Below are 17,860 nucleotides of genomic sequence, written 5' to 3'. Positions count from 1 at the left end.
TCTCCTCCGTGCATCTGTCCCCCTCTCTTCTCCTACGTGCATCTGTCCCCCTCTCTTCTCCTACGTGCATCTTTCCCCCTCTCTTCTCCTCCGTGCATCTGTCCCCCTCTCTTCTCCTACGTGCATCTGTCCCCCTCTCTTCTCCTACGTGCATCTTTCCCCCTCTCTTCTCCTACGTGCATCTGTCCCCCTCTCTTCTCCTCCGTGCATCTGTCCCCCTATCTTCTCCTCTGTGCATCTGTCCCCCTATCTTCTCCTCCGTGCATCTTTCCCCCTCTCTTCTCCTCCATGCATCTGTCCCCCTCTCTTCTCCTCCGTGCATCTTTCCCCCTCTCTTCTCCTCCGTGCATCTGTCCCCCTATCTTCTCCTCCGTGCATCTGTCCCCCTATCTTCTCCTCCATTCATCTTTCCCCCTATATTCTCTCCCTCTGTGCATCTGTCCCCCTCTCTTCTCCTCCATGCATCTTTCCCCCTATCTTCTCCTCCGTGCATCTGTCCCCCTATATTCTCCTCCGTTCATCTGTCCCCCTATCTTCTCCTCCGTTCATCTGTCCCCCTATCTTCTCCTCCGTTCATCTGTCCCCCTCTCTTCTCCTCCGTGCATCTGTCCCCCTCTCTTCTCCATTCATCTGTCCCCCTCTCTTCTCCTCCATTCATCTGTCCCCCTATCTTCTCCTCCGTGCATCTGTCCCCCTATCTTCTCCTCCGTGCATCTGTCCCCCTATCTTCTCCTCCGTTCATCTGTCCCCCTATCTTCTCCTCCGTTCATTTGTCCCCCTCTCTTCTCCATTCATCTGTCCCCCTCTCTTCTCCTCCATTCATCTGTCCCCCTCTCTTCTCCTCCGTGCATCTTTCCCCCTCTCTTCTCCTCCGTGCATCTTTCCCCCTCTCTTCTCCTCCGTGCATCTTTCCCCCTCTCTTCTCCTCCGTGCATCTTTCCCCCTCTCTTCTCCTCCGTGCATCTTTCCCCCTCTCTTCTCCTCCGTGCATCTTTCCCCCTATATTCTCCTCCGTGCATCTCTCCCCCTATATTCTCCTCCGTGCATCTCTCCCCCTATATTCTCCTCCGTGCATCTCTCCCCCTATATTCTCCTCCTTGCATCTGTCCCCCTATCTTCTCCTCCTTGCATCTGTCCCCCTATCTTCTCCTCCGTGCATCTGTCCCCCTATCTTCTCCTCCGTGCATCTGTCCCCCTATATTCTCCTCCGTGCATCTGTCCCCCTATATTCTCCTCCGTGCATCTGTCCCCCTATATTCTCCTCCGTGCATCTGTCCCCCTATATTCTCCTCCGTGCATCTGTCCCCCTATATTCTCCTCCGTGCATCTGTCCCCCTATATTCTCCTCCGTGCATCTGTCCCCCTCTCTTCTCCATTCATCTGTCCCCCTCTCTTCTCCTCCATTCATCTGTCCCCCTCTCTTCTCCTCCATTCATCTGTCCCCCTCTCTTCTCCTCCATTCATCTGTCCCCCTCTCTTCTCCTCCATTCATCTGTCCCCCTCTCTTCTCCTCCATTCATCTGTCCCCCTCTCTTCTCCTCCATTCATCTGTCCCCCTCTCTTCTCCTCCATTCATCTGTCCCCCTCTCTTCTCCTCCATTCATCTTTCCCCCTCTCTTCTCCTCCGTGCATCTTTCCCCCTCTCTTCTCCTCCGTGCATCTTTCCCCCTCTCTTCTCCTCCGTTCATCTGTCCCCCTCTCTTCTCTTCCGTGCATCTCTCCCCCTATATTCTCCTCCGTGCATCTCTCCCCCTATCTTCTCCTCCGTGCATCTCTCCCCCTATCTTCTCCTCCGTGCATCTGTCCCCCTATATTCTCCTCCGTGCATCTGCCCCCCTATATTCTCCTCCGTGCATCTGTCCCCCTATATTCTCCTCCGTGCATCTGTCCCCCTATATTCTCCTCCGTGCATCTGTCCCCCTATATTCTCCTCCGTGCATCTGTCCCCCTATATTCTCCTCCGTGCATCTGTCCCCCTATATTCTCTCCCTCTGTGCATCTGTCCCCCTATCTTCTCCTCCGTGCATCTGTCCCCCTATATTCTCCTCCGTGCATCTGTCCCCCTATATTCTCTCCCTCTGTGCATCTGTCCCCCTATCTTCTCCTCCGTGCATCTGTCCCCCTCTCTTCTCCTCCGTGCATCTTTCCCCCTATCTTCTCCTCCATGCATCTGTCCCCCTCTCTTCTCTTCCGTGCATCTGTCCCCCTATCTTATCCTCCGTGCATCTTTCCCCCTCTCTTCTACTCCGTGCATCTTTCCCCCTCTCTTCTACTCCGTGCATCTTTCCCCCCTCTCTTCTACTCCGTGCATCTTTCCCCCCTCTCTTCTACTCCGTGCATCTTTCCCCCCTCTCTTCTACTCCGTGCATCTTTCCCCCCTCTCTTCTACTCCGTGCATCTTTCCCCCTCTCTTCTACTCCGTACATCTTTCCCCCTCTCTTCTACTCCGTGCATCTTTCCCCCTCTCTTCTACTCCGTGCATCTGTCCCCCTATCTTCTCCTCCGTGCATCTGTCCCCCTATCTTCTCCTCCGTGCATCTGTCCCCCTATCTTCTACTCAGTGCATCTGTCCCCCTAACTTCTCCCCCTCTGTGCTGCCGTCCCCCTCAATCTGTCAGGATGGAAAGCGGAGGTAGGAGCCTGTAAACCCAGCTCCTTCGTTTTCTGAATGGACAGAGTCAGTGATCACTGACTCTGTCCATTCACATAACTGAAACATCGTAACCTCCTGTGATTACGATGTCTCATTTAATGAATGAAGAGGAGCCGCTGTCTTCTCTCCATTAATTTTCAGTGCAGCTGAAGCTAGTCTCTTTCTCTGTCTCAAAGGGGACATGTCAGAGGTCTGTTAAGACCCCTGATATCTCACCATAGCCCTCCAGCGGGGCTGATAAAAAATAATTGCTATAAATAATAAAAAAATAATTGTAATAAATAATAATAATAATAAAACACACACTGAAACTGTCCCCACATCCCCCCACCCCCTTAAGAAAAAAGAAAGCATTGTAAAAAAAAAAATTATAAAAAAAAAGAAATTGTAAAAAATAAAAAAAAAACTGACACATGGTGCCACTGTCACATGAGATTAAAAAAAAGTATCGGTAATCGGTATCGGCGAGTACTTAAAAAAAAAAGTATCGGTACTTGTACTCTTAAAAAAGTGGCATCGGGACAACCCTAATCTAAACCATTTCATTGTCGCTCTGGCTGTATGTTTACTGTTGTTATCCTATTGGAAGGTGAACCTCCGCCCCAATCTCAAGTCTTTTACAGACTCTAAGGCCGCGTACACACGGCCGAGAAACTCGACGGGCAAAACACATCGTTTTCCCCGTCTAGTTCCTTGTTCGGCTGTCAAAAAACTCATCGAGCCAAATGTTCCCATTGCCCAACGAGGAAATAGAGAACATGCTCTCTTTTTGGCTCTACGAGTTTCCCGACGGGTTTCTCGGCGAAAAGTGTACACATGACCGGTTTTCTCGCCAGAATACGTCTCCCATCGAGTTTCTTGCTGAATTCTGCCGAGAAAACCGGTCGTGTGTACGCGGCCTCACAGGTTTTCTTCTAAGATTGCCTGTATTTGGCTCCATCCATCTTCCCATCAACTCTGACCAGCTTCCCTGTCCCTGCTGAAGAAAAGCATCCCCACAACATGATGCTGCCACCACCATGTTTTACTGTGGGGGGATGGGACTGGCTGGAGGAGGAGAGATATCGCTGTTCTAATCACTAGGGACAGTAGATCTGTCTCTCCTCCCCTGTCAGAACGGGAATCTGTGTGTTTACATACACAGATCCAGTGCCGGCCCAAGACATTGTGCTGCCTGGTACCAAGAATGAAATGCTGCCCGCCCCAAAAAAAATGAAATGCTGCCCGCCCCAAAAAAAATAAAATAAATCATGCCCACCAAAATGCCCCACATCCATTATTTTATATCATGATAACTAAAGGAGGACCTGCCATGGCTCTATACATGTATATGAGTATAAAGAGGACCTGTAATGGCTTTATACATGTAAAGGAGTATAAAGAGGACCTGCCATGATTGAATTGCATTATTTCTATTATTACATTGTTATATAAAATAAAATAGTTCAACTCACCATAATGTAGAATCAGTGGGAGCCCTGAGTGTGTCACTTGCCGCGTCACCTGCCATCAGATGCAGATTGTCACTTGCCACACATTGCGGATTTTCACTTGCCACGACGCCAGATATACTGACGTCCCGCGGCAGCTCGCCTCTCTCCCTTGTCACAGTGTCACAGCTTCCCTTTCTATAGCGGGCGCCGCGCGGGAATGCTGGGGAGCACTGCCTGCCTGATGGCGGCCCTGGGAACGGGCTGGCTGTCGGGCGGCAATTTGCCGCCCCCTTGAAAGTGCCGCCTGGGACCCGAGGTACCATCGGGTCCCATGGTAGGGCCAGCCCTGCACAGATCCCCATTCTGGCTCTGGGTGGCTGGCGAACATCGCGGCCGGTGGCTACGCCCATCTGGTCGCCCGCCGTGTAACGGCAGCATGCACCTGCTATCACCCTTAAAGGTGCCGACGTACACCTGCAGCGATTTGCGGGATCGTGACGACCTGCCACAGTATAATGACGGCGGCTGGTTGGCAAGTGGTTAAATAAGCTGGTTTAGCTCCCGTTCACATTGACAGGCCTGATCACTTCACACTTGTCCTATTGCTGGCAATGGAACTGTTCGACTTTGCGGTACCGCACTAATTTGAAAAAGTAGTACATTAGTACAGTAGTACTTTGGCGATTTTGGGTGCTACGCAAATAGACATCTGTGCATGAACCCGCACAGGATGTCGCACTGAGATGCGGCTTTGAAATAGTGCAATTTCTGATGAAGTTGTATAATTTCTAAGCCGCAGTCAATGTGAACGTGGGCTTAGGGTACTTTGTAGTGTCTCTGCTGTTGTTTTGTATTTGCTGCACCTATGACATCTTCCTGATATGTTATCAGCTGTCTGCACTCTGGGTGTAAGCATTTTCTTCTAGTATGGAAAACACATGCCCATGAAGGGACAGGGATGAGAATGCGATATAGTTCTTCTAGTACAGAATGATAGCAAAATGTCAAATCTGCAGTTGCAATCTACAGGTTGCGACATCACTACATATTACAGTTGTGTTTCATAAACACATAACGAATGACTAAGTAATGGGTATGGAGTCATATGAAGGTATTTGTACACTAACAAATAGTCTGTATTTTCAAGCAACACAAACATGGCAAAACAGCAATTCTGTAATGCATATGGTAATAAGCAAAGTATGTTGTAAGGAACTCTAAACAGCACCTTTTTTTTATTTTACCCACTTTCTCTGAGCCCAGTTCTTTCTGGACCTTTACCAGACTGACACTGACACTAAAAGATGAGGCTATCTGGGACTCTCCCTCCTGATTGGCTGAAACACAGCAGCAGCACCATTGGCTCAGTTAGCCAATCAGGGGAGAGAGGGGGCAGGGCCGAATGGCAGCTGAATCGACACACGGAGCTGCAACTCGGCTCGGGTGCCCCCATAGCAAGCTGCTTGCTGCAGGGGCACTTGACAAGAGGGAGGGGCCAGGAGCAGCAAAAAGGGACCCGAGAAGAGGAGGATCCAGGCTGCTCTGTGCAAAAACCAACTGCATAGAGCAGGTAAGTATAACATAATTGTTATTTAAAAAAAAAAAAACTTTACAATCACTTTCAGCAAAAACCCTCATGTTTTTGAAAACCCCCACCCCCCGTTTTACTTACCTAAGCCCCGTATTTCCTTTGGTCTCCCACTCTCCACAGGGTCCCAGGTCTTGATTGGATAGATTTAGCCATTGGCTCCCACTACTGTCAATCAAATCCAGTGATGCGGGCGCTGGGGGGAGTGCAGGGTTGAGGGGTGCACTGTGCATGGAGTGCAGGGTTGAGGGGTGTGCTGTGCATGGAGTGCAGGGTTGAGGGGTGCGCTATGTGCAGAGTACAGGGCTGAGGGGTGCGCTATGTGCGGAGTGCAGGGTTAGGGGGTGCTCTGTGTGCAGAGTGCAGGGGTTAGGGGGTGCTCTGTGTGTGGAGTGCAGGGCTAAGGGGTGCGTGGAACGCAGGGCTGAGGGGTGCACTGTGTGTGCGGAGTGCAGGGCTGATGGGTGCACTGTATGCGCGGAGTGCAGGGCTAATGGGTGCGTTGTGTGCACGGAGTGCAGGGCTGAGGGGTGCGCTGTGTACATCCCCCCCCCCCCCCACAGTACAAAGCTTGCCTCCCCAGTTCCTCTCCCACCACCAAGAAAATTTCAGAGTGGAGCTGCAGAGTACTCACAGAGTCTCAGTGCAGGCTGCCAGTCAGGAGGAGTGTCTCTCTGTGTAGATGTCCCTCCCTCCCTCCTCTGCTCTCCTATAGCGTTCGGTGCTCGTGTAGCTTCCCCCGCTCCTCCCTCCTCTGCTCTCTCATAGAGATCGATGTATAGAGGAGGGAGGGGTTTGAGCGGTCACTTGTAAATACAGAGGCAGCGCTTCTGTATTTACAAGTGACGGAACCGAGCATCGCCAAAGGTGGCTGAACTCCGGCTGAAACAAAACACTAGTGGGCACCGCAGGATTGACCGGGCAGCTGTTTTGGGCCCCCAACAATGACTGGGCCCTGGGCAGCTGCCCCTTTTTGCCCTGCGGTAAAGGCGGCCCTGTAGCTCATGAAAACCCCAAATCTCAGAAAATTTGAATATTACATGCAATCAATAAAACAAGGATTGTACATATAGCAATATCAGACCTCTGAAAGTATAAGCATGTATATGTACTCAGTACTTGGTTTGGGCCCCTTTTTCAGCAATTACTGCCTCAATGCGGCGTGGTATGGAAGCTATCAGCCTGTGGCACTGCCAGTGGCAGCTGGTGCTCAACATTTTTGGGGGGGAGCGCAAACAAACTGAAAAAAAAACAATTGCCGCCACTGTGCCCATTGAACGCAGCCACTGTGCCCAAACGCCGCCAGTTTGCCCCCAAATGCAGCCAGGTTGCCTCCTCAAATGCAGCCAGTTTGCCTCCTCAAATGCAGCCAGTTTGCCTCCTCAAATGCAGCCAGTTTGCCTCCTCAAATGCAGCCAGTTTGCCTCCTCAAATGCAGCCAGTTTGCCCCCCCAAATGCAGCCAGTTTGCCCCCCCAAATGCAGCCAGTTTGCCCCCTCAAATGCAGCCAGTTTGCCCCCTCAAATGCAGCCAGTTTGCCCCCTCAAATGCAGCCAGTTTGCCTCCTCAAATGCAGCCAGCTTGCCCCCTCAAATGCAGCCAGTTTGCCCCCTCAAATGCAGCCAGTTTGCCTCCTCAAATGCAGCCAGTTTGCCCCCTCAAATGCAGCCAGTTTGCCTCCTCAAATGCAGCCAGTTTGCCCCCTCAAATGCAGCCAGTTTCCCCCTCAAATGCAGCCAGTTTGCCTCCTCAAATGCAGCCAGTTTGCCCCCTCAAATGCAGCCAGTTTTCCCCCTCAAATGCAGCCAGTTTGTCCCCCCAAATGCAGCCAGTTTGTCCACCCAAATGCAGCCGGTTTGTCCCCCCAAATGCAGCCGGTTTGTCCCCCCAAATGCAGCTAGTTTGTGCGCCCAAATGCAGCCAGTTTCCCCCCAACCCGGCACTTACCTTCCTCGGGTCAGCGCTGTCCTCCTCCACGCTCCCTCCACTCCCTCGATGTCTTCTCCCATACTCAATGTCGCTTCAGCCAATCAGGTGACCGGTAACCAGACCCAGTGCACCTGATTGGCTGAGGCCGGGGCAGTGTTAGGGAAGGGATTCCCTAACACAGCACTGTTTGACCAGGGAATGCCCAGCCTGTGCGCCCTCTGGTTAACCATTTGGAAGCTGATTAGAGCCCACAGGCTCTAATCAGGAAGCCTATTAGAGCCTATTTAGAACAAGTTTCATTAAGCATAGATTAGACTTTTATTTTGGGAAGGTTCATAATTGTAACCCTAGTTATCTTAAAGTATGTGGTATTGACTGAGTAATAAAACACGGGGAGGGATAACTGGTTTGGAGGTCACATCCTTCTGCTGATCCACTTTCCAATTATGGATGGAGGCACAAGATGATTTTAAAAACAGTTGGGTAGATTCACGTAGGGGCGCGCAATGATATGGCGGCGCAGCATATCGTATTTATGCTACGCCGCTGTAACTTACATGAGCAAGTGCAGTATTCACAAAGCACTTGCTCCGTAAGTTGCGGCGGCGTAGCGTAAATGGGGCCGGCGTAAGCGCGCGTAATTCAAATGTGGAGGGGGGGGCGTGTTTTATGTAAATGTATGATGACCTGACGTGATTGACGTTTTTTTACGGACGGCGCATGCACCGTCCGTGTACATATCCCAGTGTGCATTGCTTCCAAGTACAGCGCAACGACGTATTGGTTTCGACGTGAACGTAAATTACGTCCAGCCCTATTCGCGAACGACTTACGCAAACGACGTAAAAAATTCAAATTTCGAAGCGGGAACGACGTCCAAACTTAACATTGGCTGCGCCTCCTAATAGCAGGAACAACCTTACGCCGAAAAAGCCTAACGTAAACGACGTAAATACATTGCGACGGGCGTACGTACGTTTGTGAATCGGCGTATCTAGGTAATTAGCATATTCTACGCCGACAACAACGGAAGCGCCCCTAGCGGCCAGCGCCAGAATGCACCCTAAGATACAACGGCGTAAGAGACTTATGCCAGTCGTATCTTAGGCAAATGTCAGCGTATCTAGCTTTCTGAATACAGAAAGTAGATACGCCAGCGCAGATTTGAATTTATACAGCGTATCTATGGATACGCCGGCGTAAATTCTATCTGAATCTACCCCACTATTTAGATTCAGGTGGGTGGATTTCACTTTGAGACTTAATTGAAAGGGATTTTATATTTCGATGATTTGTGGACAGATGCACACATTTGTTTTGTTATGTGTTTTTATGTTGTTTGCTTTACAGTGATTTTTATCACACTGTTAGGTCCTTATTGACTGATAATGTATTTTATAGAAAATATATTGTTGTGGGGCTTTTAAGTACATTTTCAATCCAAAACTGCACATTTTAATGTGTGCAAAAATTGAGAAATTGGGAGAACACATTTCTTCAGGTCAATTAAATTTTGCAACAATTTCTTGATTGTGAAAAATGCCTGAAACAAAATGCGCACCAGTCAGTTCCTGAAAAAAGTGTAGAAGTTTAGAAGAAGGAAAAAGCAAATAGGAATTAAGATGTGATCTTTTGAAATATCCTTCCTTTGGCACCATATAAACCCCCCCCCCCCCCCTGTAACTTTCCAGTGCAGTTTCATCAGGTTCCAAGTAAGCGTCTCCACCTCTTCATACAGAATGGAAGCTGAGAAACCACCTATTTCCTCCAACCCTGGAGAAGGAATGCCTACCAGTCAAGTTAACTATGGCTATCACCCACATACAGGAGCAGTGCCAGCCTACAATGCTACTGGTCATTACCCTGCAACAACTACTGTGGTGACCATCGTTGAAGACAATGCTATGATTACAGATCACATCCTATGGTCCATCTTCAGCACCTTGTACATGAATTGCTGCTGCCTGGGGTTTGTTGCTCTTGTGCACTCTGTGAAGGTGAGATATAGGCTTATAATAGTGACTTTGAGAATTGTACATTATTTGGAATCAGATGTTGTTTTGTTATATTATCAAACAACTCATTGAGAATTTTGATAAATATAGAATATAAATGACCTTTAAAGGTTCCAGTGGCAAACTGTAACCAGGGCCGTCTTTAAGATAGGGTAAAAGGAGCAGCTGCCCTGGGCCCTGTCATTGTTGTGGGCCCAAAGCAGCTACCTAATACTTGCCAACTATCTCAGTTTAAATTTCCTTGTCCCTTGAAGTTTTAGTCCTGTGCTGTGTCCCGATATCCCAGTGTGAAGTGCTGCTACTAATGCTGTCCAGCTCTGCCCTATTATGTACAGATGACTCACCTGTATACCTTGGGGCAGATCCACAGAGAGAGTACGCCGGCGTATCTACTGATACGCCGGCGTACTTTCAAATTCCCTGCGTCGTATCTTTAGTTTGAATCCTCAAACCAAGATACGACGGCATCTGGGTTAGATCCGACAGGCGTACGGCTTCGTACGCCTTCGGATCTTAGATGCAATACTTCGGCGTCCGCTGGGTGGAGTTTGCGTCGTTTTCCGGGTCGGGTATGCAAATTAGCTATTTCCGACGATCCACAAACGTACGAGCGGCCGTCGCATTCTTTTACGTCGTCTAGTCGGCTTTTTCCGGCGTATAGTTAAAGCTGGTGTTTTGCGGCGTATAGTTAGACTTGCCATGTTAAGTATGGCCGTCGTTCCCGCTTTTAATTTGAAATTATTTTTTTTTCTGCGTACGTCGTCCGTGAATCGGGATGGACGCAATTCACGTATACGTTTAAAAAAATTACGTCCTAGCGACGTCATTTAGCGCAATGCACGGCGGGAAATTTAGGGGCGGCGCTTCATTTAAATGAAACACGCCCCCTAATCGCCGATTTGAATTACGCGCCGTTACGCCGCCAGAGATAGACTACGCCGCCGTAACTTACGGCGCAAAATCTTTAAGGAATCGAAGATAACACAAGTAAGTTACGGCGGCGTAGCGTATCTCTGATACGCTGCGCCGGGGCAGATCTTTGTGGATCTGCCCCCTTGTGTTTACATGTATATAACCGTCATTCATTTGCAAATAGCAGTGACATTCATATGTAAATATCATTGATATGTAAACAAAGGCGGCATTCGTGTGTATATCATGCCCCCCCCTGCAATGAGGAGATGATGTGCTGTAGCCTCTAGCAACCAATCGGTGAGCAGTATTACTGTACTATAATCTCTAGCAACCAATTAAGCAGAAATCAAGTGCTCTACAGTACAAGTGCTGTAACCTCTAGCAACTAATCATTTAGCCGTAATGTGTGCTGTAACCTCTAGCAATCAGTCAGTAAGCAGTAATGATATGCTGTAACCGCTGGCAACCAATCGCAATCGCTGCCTGATCTGATACAGTAAACTGATTTTAAGTGTAGCTGCTATTTATTGTATTTCTCAGAGCACGTGAAGAGCGAAATTGCATGGGGGGGGCAAGAAAATTTTTGCCCAGGGTCCAATCAATATTAAAGACGGACCTGACTGTAACTATTATAGCCACATGCTGTATATCTCTACCCAATATACTTTGCATAGGCATGGGGCACTCTTTAAAGTCTGTAAACTCCAGCCAGGCTGGCCCATTTTTCCATTTTAACTACAATGGGCAATATATATATATATGTATATAAATATAGTATTGATTACTTTGCTCTGTGTCCCATAGTATTTATACAGACTTCTAGCAGCCACCCAGGCCACACTCTCAGGGATTGGGGTATAAATATTCACGCTGCTCATTTTCCTTACTCCACACCTTTATGCATGAGGCACATCTTCATAGAAACCTATATTTATTGAGCACCCCATGATATGTGTATATTCATTACCAGTTACCCCTTAGGCCTCATGCACACTGGACATTAAAATACCGTTATAAAAACGGCAGTAGCTTTGCAATGATTTTTTTTTTTTCAATGGATCAAAAAATGTCCAAAAACGCTGGGGAGCCGCGTTTTTGAGCATTTATCTGCGTTTATCAGCGTTAAGCCACGTACACATAACCATTTTTCATGTCATGGAAAAAAACGAAGTTTTCCTCGACGTGATTCTTGTCACACCTGCCTTGCCTACACACGATCGTGAAAAAAAAAAAATGCTCGGGCTAAGTGCGGTGACTTACAACACGTACAAGGCACTATAAAGGGGAAGTTCCATTCGGAAAGGCGCCACCCTTTGGGCTGCACCCTCGGATGCCCACACTGGACCACCAGGGAAGGGCAGTAAAAAAAAAAAAAAAAAAAGGGCAGTAAAAAAAAAAAAGAGAATAGATGCCAATCAGTGCCCATCAGTGCCACCCCTTAGTGCCCATCCATGCCCAGTGCCCACCTATCAGTTCCCATCTGTGCCACCCATAAGTACCCATCAGTGCCACCCATAAGTGCCCATCAGTGCCACCCATAAGTGCCCAGTGCTGCCTATGAATGCCCATCAGTGCCACCTATGAGTGCCCATCAGTGCCGCCTATGAGTGCCCATCAGTGCCGCCTATGAGTGCCCATCAGTGCCGCATACCAGCGCCGCCTATCAGTGCCGCCTGTCAGTGTCCGACAGTGCCGCCTCACTGGTGCCCATCAGTGCTGCCTCACCGGTGCCCATAATCGAAGTAGAAAACTTACTTATTTACCCCAAAAATTAACAGAAAAAAAATAAAAATCATTTTTTTTTCGAAATTTTCTGTCTTTTTTTAGTTGTTGTGCAAAAAATAAAAAAATTGCAGAGGTGATCAAATACCACCAAAAGAAAGCTCTATTTGTTGGAACAAAATGATAAAAAAATTGGGTACAGTGTAGCATGACCGCGCAATTGTCATTCAAAGTGCGACAGCGCTGAAAGCTGAAAATTGGCTTGGGCAGGAAGGGGTGTAAGTGCCTGGTATGGAAGTGGTTAATGACTGTAGAAAAAAAATGTCTCCAGCCAAAAACAGCTGCTATAAAAACGTAAAAAAAATGTCCAGTGTGCATGTGCAATAATTATAAAGACGAATAATATAAGGATAAGCAGATCTCCTAATTGTCTATATGCAGACATGGGGCCGGATTCAGCTACATTGGTGTATCTCTCCGCCCGGCGTAACGCATCTCAGATACATATCTCCGCCCGGCGTAACGTATCTCAGATACGTTACGACGCCGTAATTTAGGGCGCAAATTCCGTATTCAGAAAGAACTTGCGCCCTATGTTACGGTGGGGTAACTTATCTGGTCCAGCGTAAGCCCACGTAATTCAAATGTGGATGATGTGGGCGTGTTTTATTTAAATTCACTGTGATCCCACGTTTTTGACAGATTTTACGAACGGCGCATGCGTCGTTTGTGAAAAAACTCCCAGTGCGCATGCTCGAAATTCCGCCGCAAATCGTCATTGCTTTCGACGTGAACCTAAATTACGTCCAGCCCTATTCGCGAACGACTTACGCAAACGATGTAACATTTTCAAATTTCGACGCGGGAACGACGTCCATACTTAACATAGGATACGCCTCATATAGCAGGGGTAACTATACGCCGGAAAAAGCCTAACGTAAACGACGTAAAAAAATGCGCCGGGCAAACGTACGTTTCTGAATCGGCATATCTAGCTAATTAGCATATTTGACGGGTAAATATACGGAAGCGCCACCAGCCTAAAATTGCAACTAAGATACGACAGCGTAAGAGACTTAAGCCGGTCGGATCTTAGTCAAATCTATGCGTAACTGATTCTATGAATCAGGCGCATAGATACGACGCCGCACACTCAGAGATACGCTCTCGTATCTCCTTCCTGAATCTACCCCATGGTGTCCTTTGTTAATGCAACATCTACCATAATAAAGTGTGGAGCTTTCTAGAAACTTAACCACTTAACCCCCGGACCATATTGCTGCCCAAAGACCAAAGCACTTTTTGCGATTCGGCACTGCGTCGCTTTAACTGACAATTGCGTGGTCGTGCGAAGTGGCTCCCAAACAAAATTGGCGTCCTTTTTTCCCACAAATAGAGATTTCTTTTGGTGGTATTTGATCACCTCTGCAGTTTTTACGCTATAAACAAAAATAGAGTGACAATTTTGAAAAAAAAAATATTTTTTACTTTTTGCTGTAATAAATATCCCCCAAAAATATATAAAAAAAATGTTTTTCCTCAGTTTAGGCCGATACGTATTCTTCTACATATTTTTCGTAAAAAAAAATTGCAATAAGCGTTTATTGATTGGTTTGCGCAAAAGTTAGAGGGCCAGATTCACAAAGAGATACGACGGTGTATCTACAGATACACCATTGTATCTCTGACTTACACTGGTCCTATCTATGCGCCTGATTCATAGAATCAGTTACGCATAGATAGGGCTAAGATCTGACAGGTGTAACTGTGTTACACTGTCGGATCTTTTTTTCAATTTAAAAATGGCGCCGGGGGCGTTCCCGCTGATTTACCTTGAATAATATGTAAATCAGCGAGATACGCAAATTCACGAACGTACGCGGACCCGACGCAGTCTTCTTACGACGTTTCCGTAGCGGCGTACCCGTCGTATACTTACCCCTGCTTTTATCAGGCGCAGCCAATGTTAAGTATAGCCGGCGTTCCCGCGTCGAATTTGAATTTCCTAACGTCGTTTGCGTACGCCGATTCACAAACACGCGGGTCGCAAGTCACGCTCACGTCAAAACCACTGACGTCCCAGTGACGTCAGTGGGAGCAATGCACGCCGGGAAATTCCCCGGACGGCGCATGCGCATTTAAATCGGCGCGGGAACGCGCCTGATTTAAATAGTACACTCCCCCTAGCCGCGGAATTTGAATCTATAGATCCGCTGATCTACGTGAATCTGGCCCAGAGCGTTTACAATATAGGGGGTATTTTTATGGCATTTTTATTAATATTTTTTTTTTACTAGTAATGGCGGCGATCAGCAAGTTTTTTTTTCGGTACTGCGACATTATGGCGGACACTTCGGACACTTTTGACACATTTTTGGGACCATTGGCATTTTTATAGCGATCAGTGCTATAAAAATGCATTGATTACTATAAAAATGCCACTGGCAGTGAAGGGGTTAACACTAGGGGGCGGGGAAGGGGTTAAGCATGTTCCCTGGGTGTGTTCTAACTGTAGGGGGGGGTGGCCTCACTAGGGGAAATGACTGATCTTCTGTTCATACATTGTATGAACAGAAGATCAGCATTTCTCTCCCTGACAGGACCGGGAGCTGTGTGTTTACACACACAGCTCCCGTTCCCCGCTCTGTAACGAGCGATCGCGTGTGCCCGGCGGCGATCGCACCCCACGCGCACGGGAGCGAACGGGGGGCTTGCGCGAGAGCCAACGTTATATTACGTGCTCTCTTGCAGGGGAGCCGACTTGCCACCGTAAAACGACGGTGGGCGGTCGGCAAGCGGTTAAAGAATGCTTTATTTTATCAATTAATTGCAACTCATGGCCATCCATACCTAATGCGTATATGAGTATAAATGTAACATATAAAGGCAAAGGGCCAGATTCTCGTAGTTCTGCGGCGGCGTAACGTATCCGATTTACGTTACGCCGCCGCAACTTAGACGGGCAAGTGCTGTATTCTCAAAGCACTTGCTCCCTAAGTTGCGGCGGCGTAGCGTAAATCGGCCGGCGTAAGCCCGCCCAATTCAAATTTGGATCAGGGGGGCATGTTTTATGTAAATGTACTGTGACCCGACGTGATTGATGTTTTTCACGAACGGCACGTGCGCCGTCCGTGGAAATCTGCCAGTGTGCATTGCTCCTAATACGCCGCAAGGACGTATAGGTTTTGACAATGACGTAAATTACGTCCAGCCCCATTCACGGACGAGTTACGCAAACGACGCCAAATTTTCAAATTTCGACGCGGGAACGACTGGCCATACTTAACATTGTTACGCCGCACTTATGCCACCATATAGCAGGGGTAACTATATGCCGGGAAAAGACTAACGTAAACGTTGTAACTTTACTGCGTCGGTCGGGCGTACGTTCGGGAATTCGCGTATATAGCCGATTTACATATTTCGACGCGTAAATCAGCGTACACGCCCCTATCGGTCAGCGGAAAAATGCAGTTACGATCCGACGGCGTAAGAGACTTACGCCTGTCGGATCTAAGGGAAATCTATGTGTAACTGATTCTAAGAATCAGGCGCATAGATACGATGGCGCGACTCAGAGATACGACGGCGTATCTGGAGATACGCCGTCGTATCTCTTTTGAGAATCTGTCCCGATCGGACCCCCCACCCACGTCTAGCAGAGGACGTACAGGTACGTGATTGTGCCTGTCCGTGCCATTCTGCTGACGTATATGTACATGAGGAGGTCGGGAAGTGGTTAAGGAAAGCAGGAGCTAGCAGCACAAGAGACTTATCAGATTAATAGTAAGTAATGTCCCATGTGCTGATTTTTGTTTGAATGCACCTTTAGGCTTTAATATGTCTTTAATTTATTTTACAGTCCAGAGATCGGAAGTTCCTGGGTGATAAAGTTGGTGCCAAGCGTTACAGTGACACGGCCCGCAGCCTGAACATCGCTACTACTACTCTAACCTTACTATGGTTTATTCTCATGATCATCTTATTCGCAACTGGAGTCTGGACTGTCAACTATGTTAACACACGTACATAACGGAGCCATTCCTGAAGCTGTAACCCTTCCTCCCCATACTTTCTATTTACTCTATATACCTTTTTATTACCTTTTTATTACTCCTAAAATAAAACGTGTGATTGCCTTGAAACTACTGTTTTTTTTTGTAACGAGGTTGTGGTATTCAGCTTAAAGGAGTTGTAAAGGAATTTTTTTTTGCTGAAATTACTGTTTACAGGGTATAGAGACATAATAGACAACTGATTCCTTTTAAAAACGATTAAAAATAGATAAAAATCAATCATATAATGTGCCTGTAGTTTCTAGTTTCATTTTTGCATGTTATTTCCTGCCTCTGTGCTATACAGAGCCATAGAGCAGTGATGGTTTGGAAAACGAAACTAAAAACTCCCAGTACTGTGGTCATTAGGAAACAGACAACCAGGAAGTGTCCAGAACAGAGAAGAATTACAGCAACATCAGAGCAAAAACAAACAATGAGGACATGAAACCAGGACTGCAGTAAGGTAAAGGAAGCTATTTAGCTAAAAAAAAAAAAAATTCCTTTAGTGACTCTTTAATGCTGTCAATTAAAGGCCATATTCATCTCATATCTCCCGGTATCTTTGCATATTAGTTCCTAGTTCTGTCCACTTGCCATGGTAGTCAGTTACAAGTATTATACTGTAGTGCTACCCCCGCAAGAGCCGCTGGATAGATTTGGGATCTACTCTCAATAGTTTATTCACCCACAAATGCAGTAGGATGGTGTCCCTTACTTGACTGGGGCCACAATAACACATATGAGATATGCAATAAGATATGCAATAACAATATAACAATGTCGTTACCTTTCTTTGACTTGCGGCTCTCCAGAGTAAACACACCTCACACAATAAATATAGTAAAACCAAAGGGGTAACTTTACTTGGCATGTAACAAAGGGGAAGAAAGGGTTGGACAACAAGATAAACACTCAAACATTTGTATAGAACCGACTCTGCAGGCGTCCCTGCAGTAGTCAATAACACAAGCCTAAAATGCTAATACAAATGAGTCTATGGATAACTATAGGTAGTCTATGCTCGCCGAACTCCCCCTAGTGGGCAGTTCTGCAGTACTGCTAGTGCAGAAACCTTGGCTAGGCCTAGTTCAAATAGCTTCAGAGTGTCCCTTGAGGACGAAGTCTATGTCGCAAATGTTGGTGCACTTTTAATTGTAATCCAAAGTAAAAGGAATTAAGTGCCGGGCGGGGGGGGGAATCTGACTAGCAGCATTTTACAGGGCACAGTGGCAACAATTGATGTGGGAACAGTGGCTACAATTGATGTTGGCACAGTGGGGACAATTGATGTGGGGACAATTGATGTGGGCACAGTGGCGACAATTGATGTGGGCACAGTGGCGACAATTGATGTGGGCACAGTGGCGACAATTGATGTGGGCACAGTGGCGACAATTGATGGCATGGCACAGTGGCTGTGTTTTGATGGCACAGTGGCTGAGTTTGGCATGGCACAGTGGTGACAATTGATGGGCACAGTGGTGACAATTGATGGGCACAGTGGTGACAATTGATGGCATGGCACAGTGGCGACAATTGATGGCATG

At 47.4% G+C, this 17,860-nt stretch overlaps 1 protein-coding gene across 1 annotated transcript; it reads left to right on the top strand.

Annotated features, from left to right (window-relative positions):
- The first annotated feature begins 9,277 nt into the window (after positions 1 to 9,277).
- On the top strand, positions 9,278 to 16,386 carry LOC120917237 (dispanin subfamily A member 2b-like). Its single transcript, XM_040328375.1, has 2 exons — positions 9,278 to 9,600; positions 16,118 to 16,386. The coding sequence occupies exons 1-2, from the start codon at positions 9,343 to 9,345 to the stop codon at positions 16,286 to 16,288; spliced, it is 429 nt and encodes a 142-aa protein (XP_040184309.1). The 5' UTR covers positions 9,278 to 9,342; the 3' UTR covers positions 16,289 to 16,386.
- The last annotated feature ends 1,474 nt before the right edge of the window (positions 16,387 to 17,860 follow it).

The sequence above is a fragment of the Rana temporaria genome, chromosome 11, assembly GCF_905171775.1.
Source record: "Rana temporaria chromosome 11, aRanTem1.1, whole genome shotgun sequence".
NCBI lineage: Eukaryota > Metazoa > Chordata > Amphibia > Anura > Ranidae > Rana > Rana temporaria.
This window is presented reverse-complemented; position numbering and strand designations above follow the sequence as displayed.